The 13,376-nt window shown below is 37.8% G+C and overlaps 1 protein-coding gene across 1 annotated transcript in view; it reads right to left on the reverse strand.

The window, feature by feature from the left end:
- ush2a (Usher syndrome 2A (autosomal recessive, mild)) overlaps nucleotides 1–13,376 on the reverse strand; it is a 205,466-nt gene that overhangs the window by 166,134 nt on the left and 25,956 nt on the right. Inside the window, 6 exon segments of the mRNA XM_056372888.1 lie at nucleotides 1,989–2,082; nucleotides 4,650–4,871; nucleotides 7,726–7,940; nucleotides 9,395–9,584; nucleotides 9,840–9,941; nucleotides 10,824–10,887. Coding sequence (XP_056228863.1) covers nucleotides 1,989–2,082; nucleotides 4,650–4,871; nucleotides 7,726–7,940; nucleotides 9,395–9,584; nucleotides 9,840–9,941; nucleotides 10,824–10,887 — 887 coding nt within the window.

Consider the following 13,376-nt stretch of genomic DNA (forward strand, 5'->3'; position numbering starts at 1 on the left):
GAGGTAGGACAGGGACCTAGAGACAGGAAAAAGAAAAGTAGTGTGTAAAAAGAGAAATAAAAGTGTGTATGTGCGCGTGTGTTTGGGGTACATAAGCCTGGATGATGGCATTTACCTCACAATGCCAAATGTCCAATCACCTTGTGTGTGTGAACAACACATTTTTGTTCACTGCCATCATTGTGAGCACCTTTTGGTATTGTAAGACATTTTGGTTGATCCTCACAACTTCAAAGGGCTGTTTGATGGTTTTAGGTTTTCTGGTTAGAATCAGATTTAGGGTAGTTGCGATGGTAATGGTTTGGGGTACTGGCTAGGGAATGCATTATCTCAATGAGTAAGGGTGTAATGATTCTGAAACCAAAACCACAATACAAATGTTCACAAACCTAATGCCACCGTTGCAGGTGCAGACTGTTGAGCTCTCATTACGTTACTAATGTAACAAAACTAATTTTTCATTCGCAATTAACACGTGCGGATCACGCTGTATATTTTCTAAATATTAGGCTTCACATTACACATATTTTATTGTTCCCTGTGCGAACATTTTGTGTGTGTGTGTGTTTGTTTAGGTGCTTCTTTGCTTTTGTAACTTTTATTTTAGTATGACATTCAGGTAAGACAAAAACTATTAAATTCAAGTGTGTAGGAGGGTGTTATTTGAGTTTAAGAGTAAGTACAAGATGTAGTTGAACAGCTGTTGGTTGACAGCTGTACTTCTCCACTGATGTCCTCTGTTACCTCTGTCCACACACACACACACACACACTAATGCATGCACATGCATGTATGAATGATACATAAGTTGTGAATAATGCAGGCTGTCCTGTGCTACAGTGAGGTAGAGCATTCATACTGAACTTTTCACTCCTGACCAACTGGAAGCTTTTGTTGAGATGATGCCGACTATTACCTGGCAAGATGTATGAGTTTTGTTACAAGCCAAGTACTGCTCCTGGGATGTTGCTTTAGATCAAACTAGTCTGAAAATCAAATTGTAGCCAAACATTCTGCGGCATACCAGAGTGTGAATAGCTGCTGTGATATCATATTGTTAACTTTGACCAGAAATAGACCAAAAAATCAACTGTGAAAAAATAAGATGCTTTTGACTTAAAAACAATTATGCTAATCATGCTATTTAAGCCCAACTGTAAACCATCACACACTAAGAACTGGCTCATGTGGGATTCACAAAGATATCAAACTCAGTTCAAGGCTTCCCTTTTCTCTCCAAATGCATGTTAATGGGAAAATAAAAACAAACCACATCACATTACAGCTAGCATTCAGACAATCTTTTCAGGTTTAAATATTTTTAAATCATTTTTCTGACAAAGTAAGGCAATGCAAAAGCAAATGAACACTATTAGATGTATTAGAATTTGACTACAGTAGATGTAATAGAAAATGTCCAAGACAGAAACCACACATTCAGTTGCCTGCTGACTGATAGCTGTCCATTAACCCAAATGCCATGTTCGAAGCAGAACCACCTGGCACTGCTGGTATAACATGCATCCAAAGCATGGCAGTTAACTCCATCTTTCTACTAGACAAAAAGAAGGAAAAATCTCTTTGACGGAGGGGTTCTAATAAATGTGTTTGTGTGTGTATGTGTGTAATTTATTAGCGAAGTCCCCTCTATGTCGTTAAGGAGGAAAGTGCTTAATTAAGACCAGGAGGAGATTTCCCCCAGGGGGATTCCTCTGTGTTCTGTGTGTGTGTGTGTGTGTGTGTGTGTGTGTGTGTGATTATGTGCTTGAACAACACATCTGATTCTGAATATCTGGATCTAACACTGACATTGATGATTGGGAATAGAAATTCCTAGAGAATTTGTACGTGTCAACATGACCCACTAATAACTTCATATACTGTGTAAAACACTAACACTGGATGTTTGATGTCCACCACTACCATTTCTAAAAGGGGTTAAAATTACAAATCGGGTTTCAATGTTTTTGTGACCACACGTTACTCACATCGTTTCCCTCTGCGTGGCTCTCAGGCAGACACAGACAGCGATAAGGTGTAACACTGGTATCACAATGGTCTGCATGGCCGTGACACTCACATCTGTCCAGATGACAGAGAAAGGGAGGAAGGGAGAAAGAAAGAAAAGACAAACATATTAGGGAGACCTCAAAATTGTGCTGTACATATTTGTTAATCAAAACTTGAAATTTAAATTGAAAATGTAATGCACAAATATAGCAACAAAGAGGTAAGAAAACAACATGACAAAAGCTCTCCCTCCCTCATAGAGAGTTCCCCCCCACTTGTCCGTTGTCCATGGAACAGCAGTAGTGCCATTAGGAAGTTCCCATTCAACATTTATAAATGCCATCCTGAGAATTATCAGAGCAACATAACAGGTAGCAGACAGTCCTCTCTCTCTCTCTCTCGCGCTCTCTCTCTCTCTCTCTCTCTCTCTCTCTCTCACACAGACACACAGACATACTGCACGACAGTCATTTAATTATTCATTCAGATATTCAGTTGCTTTCTGTCTGTCATTCTTCCTTCTGTGTAAGATGACTAGATTAATCAAATCTGAACCATATAATCAGATTTTCTCTATTTCTCATTAAATAAAAGTCTTTTTGTGAACTATTTCTGTTTTGTGGTAGCCTGCAAGTCTTAGCTTCATTTCATTTGAGATGTAGCAATGATGTGATTCACTGAAGTAAATCTGAAAGAACTGACAAGAAAATTGCAACACTGTAACTTATAACAGTCATACAACTAATATAGAAGATTATTAATCAAGTAAATTGATGTAAAACTAAAAAATGAACTGGCTTTTTGAAAAGTCATTCTTTATAATTTACTATGAGTACATTTACCAGGCTAGAGTGTGACACAATGTACAAAGTGGTCCTCAGAGAAACGTATTTGGCAAAAAAAGAAAAGTTGGTCAACTGAAATTAAGAGACTAAGGAAAAGTGATTTAAAAGAATAAAAGAGAGCGTTTCTCTGCCAAAAGTATAGATAACAATGTCTATTCCTTTTACAGATGAAAACATCATACCCTATTATGGAGTTTTTGATTAAATAATTTGGTTCAACTATCTTCATATTCTTCTTTTGGTGGCAGGTAAATAATTGACTAACCCTGCATTCCCAATCTGGGAAAATAACAAATGAAAAACTACTTGATCGATAAACTGGAATGGGTCAATGTTAAGTTATTGAAGATACAGTATATTGGTACTGGCATGTATGTCAGATAATAAAGGTTCAGATTTGCAGCTCAATTTGCAGTGCTGTCACAAAAATAAATAAATACATACATTAAAAAAATAAAGATAAAAAAAAAAAATGGAATAACTGCCTTGTGGTTGTATGCTCTAACCCTAACCCAACCAGTCAAGTTGCAGTTTATATCCATGTCTGTCCAGACTCATATATGTAGGGACCATTTGGAATGAATTTAATAAAAGGAATTAAGTCATAATTAGCCTATGAATTCTTGAGTTATTGCCAAAACATGTTTTGTGGGGTCACAGTAACCTTGACCTTTTATTATCTAATTCTCATCAGTTCATCCTTGAGTCCAAGTGAAAGTTTGCGGCAGATGTTGTGAAATTCCCTCAAGGTGTTCATGAGATATTGTGTTCACAAGAATGGGATGGACATGAGGTCACAGTGACCTTGACCTTTTATCACCAAAATCTAATCACTTTATCCTTGAATCCAAGTGAATGTTTCCGGAAAATTTGAAGAAATTCCCTCAAGGCGATATCGTATTCACAAGAATGGGACAGACAGAACCTAAAAACATAATGCCTCCGGCCACAGTTGTCACCACTGTGGAGGCATAAAAATTAGGGGGCCGCTGATATATAGTTATTAAAAGTGGTTGAGCCATAAAAACTATTTGCTATTTACTTTATGAAAAAGATAGTGTTTCTGGAGTAAAAAGGGCCTTTGTTCTGACATGTAGGACAAACATGAGTGGAGGGATACATAAGGACACACGTGCTCAAGTTGGGTGCTCAACATGCCTATTTACATGCTTTATAAAGAATAAAGTGAGAGAGAAATAGATAGATGTATAATGAAAGAAGGGGACATGAGGAGGGATGAAGAATACACAGATGAGATTTCAGCAGCTCTAAATCTCTGTTTCTCCTACTTCACTGTAACAAGATACTAATTAAAACAGCTTAGAGGGAGGGGGAGGGAGAGAAAGAGTTAGAGATGATTGCCTTCTGCATAATCCTATAATTACCACAGTCATAAAAAACAGTCACTCTGTCAGTCTAATGAAGAGATGTGTTCACAACTACTCTCAAAAACTGCTGCTGAAACTCAACAGTCTGTGTCATGATATTTTTCTACATGTTGAACTGTGATAACACATAACAAATCAACACTGAAAAGATGTTTTTTTTCAACCAGTCACACAACTTTAATACAATTTTGCCAAGTGTCAGGACGGACTGTTATTATTAATTATGCTTTTATTAATTTTTAATTTTTTTTTTATAAATAGTAAATACAACAAACTGCCTTTTAAGATATAAAAGCTATATTTCATGCATGACATTTTGACTTTCTACTTTAACTTTTACAATTTAAGCTCTTCAACAGACAGATGAGATACTTGGATAAATGGATAAATGTTTCTAACTCCTCACCTGCCACTGATGGTGATCTCATTGATAGCATAGTATCTGTGCCGCTGGTTCACCCCAGCTACTCTGGTGTGGTATTGTCCACTCAGATGAATCCTGACCTGGGTGGCATGTACCATCTTCTGCAGGGCAGGAGTGTTATAGAAGTCATTATAGCCTGGCCTCAGGTTTGGCTGAGGGGTCAGCAGGCTGAATGTGATGTTACCTCCTGAGAAGGGAACATCGCTGGAACACAAGGAACATAAACAGACAAATTGAGCATGAACAAAAACTGAAAAAATTGGATTTTTAAAAATATAACATTTCAATAAAATTATCAAGTTGGAAAGGATTTTTTTTTAATCTGTGAGGACATGCCAGTTATATCTCAATTTAGCAGTGATGCCCTGGAATAGTAACATCTGAGAGTTAGAGTGATCGATCAGCCAGACTGATATATATTAAATATATTGGCCAATTTTAGCTTAATGCAGATCTATAACTATTGTGGTCTGAGAAATTGAGAAAGCCAGCTTTGAAGCAAGACAGCACTGACAAGTTGACTTCTACACTGTAATGCCCCTCTTAGTATGCCTCTTGGTCACATTTCGTCAAAGTTCTTTAGTTCTCCAGTTACAAATATAAAAGATCCATATCACGGTTGTGATTTATGTTATTAAATTATCATAAGCTGATAAACAGTTATCAGGTGTTTTTTTTAACACCCAGCCTCATAAGTCATCTACTGGTCAGGCATTAGTATACTGCAAATAATACAGCACAACCAAATACACAAGTACAGTGAAGAAGACAAAACTATTATTATTCTGTCGTTACCTCTATAAGCTTTATAAGCTTCTTCTTCACTTTCTCTCTTCCTTTCTCTACCCATAGCAGCCTCCACCTCTTTGTCTTCAGTTAATTCTGAAAGACTTATTCAGGCCACTTCTCTTGTACATGTATGTATATGTATGTGTGTATGTGTGTGTGTGTGTGTGTGTGTGTGTGTGTGTGTGTGTGTGTGTGTGTGAGTGTGTGTGTGTGTTGGTTTATATTACTCTGGCTTCTGGAATATAATAAATAGTATACACAGTATCACATATATAGCTGCAAACATTGTATACATATGGGTAATTGTCCACAAAAGTGTGTTTTGGCTTTGCATTCGTAACATAACCATATGTACGTGTTTAGTGCTTCTGCTTGAGTTCAGGGTGTTCACATATTGATAGATAAGGTCAGAAAAACTTGTTTGCAACACACCTGATAGCAGCTATGAACACATAAAGACACACATATGGGTGCACACATGCACACTCTTATTTAGGCCACTTATTTAAGCACTCGCCACCTTCGCTAACCAATTTCATGGGGATCCTACACTTTGAAACATTCAACTATCTGAACACCAAACTACTGTTCACAACTGAAACCTTTTTTCTGGTGCAACCAGGTGCATGTGGGAATAGTTTCCATTTACAGTATATGCAACTGCTCCACCTTGACATTACCCATGATGTGTAATTGACACATCATTGATTAGCTAGTTAAGCTTGAGAGAATCGAAACTTGGTAAATTCTGTGCTGTTGAGCAGTGCAAGCAATATTACAGAGGTCAAGCTTATGGGTTTTTCACCATACAAAAAAAATTAAGCAAATTATTCCAAACAATAACAAAAAAATATATTTGTATCCCTATGAGTTTATTCATATGCAGTTCAAATTTAAGCCAGGATTCAATACAAAACAGTTTTCTTTTCAAACATTACCCACTGCTGGATGCTCATTTCTATTTCCTCGTAAAATAACCTGTTTATCTTTACATGTGGAAAGGATGCAAATGGATCACTGACAGTGCTCCGGGAGCAGAACTGTACTTGACTGGTATGAAAACACCTGAAATGACTGGGGCTCTCTTAAATTTATCTTTCCAGACACTCCCATGGTCTCAGAGGATGGAATGTCGGTTGCAGGATTAAATTAATCTTGCAAGATAAAAATAACATAAATCTTGCAAGATCTAAGACATTGCTCTTTTTGATATAATTATGAACTTTAACATCACAGAGTGTGTTATTATGTTGCCAATGTAAGGTTCAATTGCTCCCATGCCAATTTAGCTAATACGTATATCTGTGCCAGGAAAGGTTATATGTGATATCATTTGTCAGTCAAGTGAAAAATAAGCAGTGTCTAAATGATATGTGATCTATTCGTACCTGTTCTATCTAGTGCCAACGAAGGCCTTGATACAAGCAGCTATGCCAAGATTTAGTGTGTAAGACTGTGTGTGAATGTTAGACTACATTCCAAATCCATTTCTCTATTTAGTGCCAATCGCCTGTTACCAGTCATATGCTAAGACCAACGCTGTAGGTGGTTAGCTTTATAAATCCAGTCCCAGTGTGTGTACGTGTGTTTACTGTGTGTGTGTAATGGGTATATGTTTGATTTCCTTTGATTTCTTTTGACTTATGTTTTGCGTATGTTAGTACATGCACTAGCACACACAAACAGGTGTGTGCATAAATTTTCTTTTAAATGTGATCGTCTGTTCATACCCTGTTTTATTTAGTCTTGCCAGTAAATTTTCTGTGTAATCTCCTTTGCATTGAAGAGGCCATGACCACCCAATAGCATACAGTGAGAACATGTGGTCCTGCTCTGGGGAGAAACAGAAAAAGCCTGACTGAGAAGATTATTTTCAGCTTTTCCACATATAGATGAGGCAGTTTCAAATGGAATGATCAATCTGTGGCCAGAGACATCTTTATCTTTATCTGACCATTGACAAAGTAAAGGACTAAAACATATTTCGAATTTCAATATGTATTTTATAGGTTTTCAAAGGGTTTTATGAATATCTGAGGAAGGCCAAAATATTCAAACCACAAAGGATAACCTTGTCTGAAAAAAATCCCCAAATTTAGAAGTATAGTTTTTGTATTTTCATTTGACTGTTCAGTCATTAGTGTTCACATTAGTGTTTCAGCATGTCAGTACATAATAAATATGTATTATATTAGTAGTTTACAGTTAATATTAATATATTCAATGACTGACTATTTTTCACACCCACACATTCACATATCATACCTACCTGGGTAGCTGCAGACAGTTGACGGAGTCTGGTCTCAGTAAAGGTCCATTGTTCTGCATTTCAAACACACTGCAGTTTCTAGCCATGTACTGCCAGTCTAACCAGGGCTGTTCTGTGGTGGTTCCACTCTCAGGTTCTGTGAGGTTAAGCCTCCGCCTTTGGATCAGAGCTGATTCAGGCAAGAGGCCACCAAACTGAATTATAACGTAGAATACCTGGAGAGGAGAGGGGTACAGGTTAGCATGAATGGAACCAGATTTGCAATACAGCTGCATATGAACAATACAATGTAATGCAATTCAAGACAGCAGGCATGCAATATATTCTACAATGGTGAAGCTGTTAATGTCAAGATTTTGTTGACACTGTGTCAGACATATTAATTAATCTCTATAGTAATATTCAAGACCATAATAAGAGCTTTTGTTGTTTTGCATTGCATTATACTAAGAGGTTCTACTAATTTTCAGCCCCTTCATGCATTTAAATGGTATGGACAAAACATTAAAACATATCTGTCAGTTGTTGTGTGTTGATCCAAACTGCATTTTAATTTCCTGTGCTGTCTTAGTCTTGTTCAAATGGTAAAAACACTCATAAATCATTAGTTGTCTTTATGCATGGACAGCCCTAAATTATAAGTACAGGTTTTTTTTTTTACATACAGCCCTCACACAACACATAGACACATATTTACTCAAACACACACATAAGTAGTTTCCCACTAAACCATGTGCCTGTCTGTGTGTAGGTGTGGGTGTGTGTGTTAAGTGTTATCTGCCCCACTACAGTGTGGGCTTGGACAGTGGGTTACACAGCAGGGAGCGCATTAAGCCACCACCACTGCGCAAACCCACACACACACAAACACACACTAACACACATACCCCGAACTTCAGAAAATGTCTTTTATCTAGGGACTTGAGTTGAGCGACCACGTCAGGACAGCTCCCAAAATCCTGCTCACACTCACATACACACTTCAGAGAGAAGAGGGATGAGTCTTTTGACAACCCAGTGTCGACAACGCCCAAATCCAGCAATCTCTCCCTCTCCCTCCCTCTCTCTCTCTCTTTGCCCCCATCTGTCTCTCACTGCAGCCCATAGAAAGCGGATGAAACTACTGTCCACAGCACACACAGGTGCAGGCAGATAGATACAGTACAGTGTTTGTATTTTACAATTTCAAATACACACTCCATAATGACAGGATTTAGTTTACTGTCCAACCCGAAGTAGCTAACAAAGGAGTAGGTAAGGATGCCGATATACGAAACAATGACCTAGAATGATTCACATTTGACTGGGTCAATACAAATTATCCGACAATGGCTGTACCATATCGGCGATCGGCTAAGTCCATCAGTGGTTGTTTTTTTTGGGAGGGTGATTTTAGTCATTTTATTTTGCAAATTTAATGATGTGCCTCCTTGAGAAGTGAACTAAAACTAAAACTAAACCTGTAAAGCGCAAGTCAAAGCCTGTGCTAACAGGAACTGGCAGTTGGCGTTCGACCGTATTATATACGTTCTTGCTGCACTGATTTCCGTCTTTCACAAAACAAGGCAGAGACTAAGTGGTTGCTGTTTGATTGATTGGTTCTGAAGAGCAACATCTTTTCATTCATCATGTTTGAAAAGTAGACCAAAATCTCTATTTAACCTGTTACCTGGTATTGTCCATTAGTCAAATCCACTGTAATTGTGACTCCTTCATCCAATTCCTGTGTGGTCATGATCTTAGAAAGCCATGTGGTGCCCATGTCCTGATCATTGACATAACTGAGTGGATGGGCATTAAGGTTCAGTCTCAAGACTCTGTCATTGGTGGTGTCCTCCACAGCATTGGGAATGCAATATCTGTAAACGGTGTCAGGTAAACAACAGTACCAGTTAAATAAGACCATGATAATATGGGTTTTTCAACAGAGGACTCTTATTTACATTAACACTTAAGACTTCCACAACAGGCATTTAGAAGGGACCAAAATGCAGGATCATCAAAATACATAGATTTCTTAAAAAAATCTTTATAACTGCTGTGCAGAGGACTGATGTGGATAAAAATTATTTTCACTTAAAATATACAGTACATGAGAAGTTGTGATACTGTACCTCTCAACTAAAGGATGTACTCTGGGGTGACTGGGAGGACAGCGACACTCTGACTGGGCATGGAGCTCAGGCAGGACTCCTGAGTACAACTCTACTATTTCCCTGTTAAAACAAGACACAGTAGATTATATTAAACTATAATACAACACTGGAGCAAAATGTAATCCTATGCATAGTAAACAGAGATGAGAAAAGGAAAAGTGTACCATTTTGTACAGTATTATATAAGTAAAATGCTGCTTAATGAGTTAGCAGTTTTCATGAAAATATATTCGACTCAAATCACATGGCTATGTTTTATATAAAATATAATTAAATATAAAACATATGAAACACCAAAAGAAAAACACAGGAATTCCCAAAATGTGGGGTATGGACTGTTAATATAATCCATGTTGTGCAGTGATAGTGAAGTTGTACAAAAATTACGGTAACAAACAACACACCTTTACAACAACATGAAGTCTGAGATAAAATCTTAAAGCACCTGTTTAGGGGCTATTAAATGAACATTTAGTGCAAAGTGAAAAATCAAAGGCATAATTTGAAAACTCAATCCCTCATTTTGTCTCATCCCAATCTTGATGAGACAAACCTGTAAGCTCGAAGTCCTTACTGTGTGCACATTACTGGTGAGCAAAACACTAATTGCCTTTTATTGAATTCTCAGGAAAATCCTCTGGAAGTAGTATGGATCTTAAGATGCAATGATTAGCCTTCCCCTTCTAACCATCTCTCCTTTTATCACACCTGTACAGTATCTCTGTCTATTCCTCCTTATTTTATCCCCTTTTCTCTTTAATCAATCTATCTAGAGCTATGACTTCCCCTCCATTGCCTGTGTGAATCATGGTTCCCTTCCTTCTTCCATCTAACCTCTTCTTTCACAACACTCATTTCCTTTGGTCCTTTTGTGATTCCTCACTGCCTCTCGGCAGATAGCTGCTCATTACCTGTCTCTCTGTCTCGCTTTATCCAACTCACCTGTTGGTCAGAGTGGCGGGATAAAATCTAAAGTCCTGCATCCACCCAATGAACTGATTAGACCCTGGAGAGATGAAAAGAGAGGAGAAAAGAACACGAAGAAGGTGTTAATGGGTTTGTACTGAAGGAAGTGAGTGAGAGGATTTCACAGTATTTAGTAGATTATCTTATCAGTTTCTTGATACCAGCTAAGTGAGACTGCCCACAGCTGCTTATAATGGCCAAGTTCATGAAACAAAGCCGAACAGGGTCTGCCACAGCCTACATTTGCTTCCACTAGAGAGCAAAAAGACTTATAAGGGCAAAATAATTAGCTTGGTTTGAGGCCAGGGCCAAAACAGGCCTGTCTAAGGATAACAGGTATTACCTACTGGCTTCCCCCATTACCTCTACTGCAGAAAACAGTGTTTCAGAGGATTTACTTTTTTAACTAATCTGATTCCTTATTGTAGAAAGCTGTGTGTCTAAACCACCGTCTATATAGGACTAATTTATATCATTTTGTGGAAAAGTTCCACTGTTTTTAAAAGGTGGAAAACAAAATATTGAGTATGCAGTAGTTACAATTAACTATTATTTTCATCATTAATTAAACTGCAAAATACTTTAAAATGATTAGAAAATGTGACAACAGGTTTCAACTTGGGAACACAGCGAGGTAAATGTAAAGATGTTGGATGAGAGATGCCACATATATCAAATATGCCTAAATGCCAAAGTCTGATTATCAAGCAGACATACACTGAAATATCTTAAACATGTGAGCACAATGTCCAGACACACATGTGGATTCTGGACTGCAGACAAGAAACACCATCAAACACAAATAAGCACAGGCAAACCCCCAACACATCTCCACAGACGACCATACATACATGACAATGTTGGATAGAGACCCACATAAGAGACCCACAAAGACAATGATGCTGGTCCAAAGAGAGTCAGAGTCTTTTAGTGTCCAACAAACTTCTGTGTAGTTTGACAGGAACTCTTAGAAAACGGATAACGTCTCTGAGCATCGACAGAACCCATGCCATGTCTAGCTTTGTCTGTGAAAGTGTGTGCACGTGTGTTTGAGGCTTTCCTGTGTGTATTCCAAAAAACATTCCCACTTTAGAGAACTGAGAGTGTACAAGTGTGTTCATCTATGTGTGTATTTGCATTTGAGAGAGGCTTTGCCATGTTTGAGCCAACTATAGTGTGTGTGTTGGGGTTTTTGCGTGTGTAAAGCAGAGCACGAGTGAGACAGTGTTATGGGATGTAAGTGTGTTAGAACAGTGTGTGGTTGTGCAGCCTTAGGCTTTGGCTCAGGATTTCTTTAGCGTGTGGAAATGGGATTATGCCTTCCTCTGAAAAGCATTCTCTCTATTGTTACTGGGATGATGCAAGGTATAAGCCTTAATTCTCTCTTCTCTCTGTAGGTCTGTCTTTTCTCTCTGTATTTTGCATTCTGTCATCCGTCTTTCTCAGTTTCCTCTTCTTTGTTTTTATGTTTTTAGAAGTGATGACAGTTAATAGAGGCAACTACGGGTTATGTATGATTTTTGTCTCTTTTTTTCATCTCAGTCCTTCACTGGCCCTGTCAGAACTCTCAATATTTAAGATTACTAAAACACTTTTTTGTCACAGTTTTGTCAGAAATTGTATTTGGGAAATAGATCGCATTTATACAGTATTTTTTCCAAAATGCCGCTACATTGCAAATACCCACATAAGAGGAACTGGTGTACCCGTTTACTGTGCAACCAAAAACCTTTGTTTTAAAAAATGAGTCAGTCAGCAATTGGCATTTTGCCATCAAGCCATGTGCAACTCTGATCTAATTTCACTTTTCCACACAACAATACAGTAAGAGGATATTGCTGAAAAGTTAGTTTTGAAACCTGTTGCCTGCAACTCTCTGTTTCCTCATGTTTCACTACTACCTGCAATATTTAAACCTGCCAAAAACAATCATGTCTTGTTTTGCAGATTCATTTTAATGATTGGTTGCTTTCAGCACTTGCCAATTGAATGCTTTTGAGGAACATTAATGCATTAGTACAACTTAATCCATCTGAACAGTAATCAGTGAGGCCAATATAAATGTCAAAAGAATTACAAACAGTAACGCTGGATTACATTCTGCATTGTTTCCTGTGAATCACCCATGCATGTGAAGGGCATCTGAATCCTGCATGGGAATGGCAGACTGGAAATTAGTATATAGAAATGTGTAATTAATGCATGTATGTAAATACACTGAATAGGTATCGCTGAAATATGCCAACCATAAACATTCCAAAAAACATCCAATAACAACTTTAATGTCCCATGTCCATTCACTTAAAAGTTACTATTGATCTGTTATCAGCAGCTGATTCAGGACAGTTCTGTTCCTCTTTTGATATAACTGCTATCCTTATCGATCTCTTTACAAATGTGGTTGGCATAAGCTTTTCCCTTGCCAACTTCTCATTGTACTTATCATACACACAGTTTTCAGTTAGCAGGATCCCCTCCAAAAACACACATAGTTGTTAATCAATACATTTGATCAGCATTCGCATAATC

This window comes from Seriola aureovittata, chromosome 1 (assembly GCF_021018895.1).
Source record: "Seriola aureovittata isolate HTS-2021-v1 ecotype China chromosome 1, ASM2101889v1, whole genome shotgun sequence".
Lineage (NCBI taxonomy): Eukaryota > Metazoa > Chordata > Actinopteri > Carangiformes > Carangidae > Seriola > Seriola aureovittata.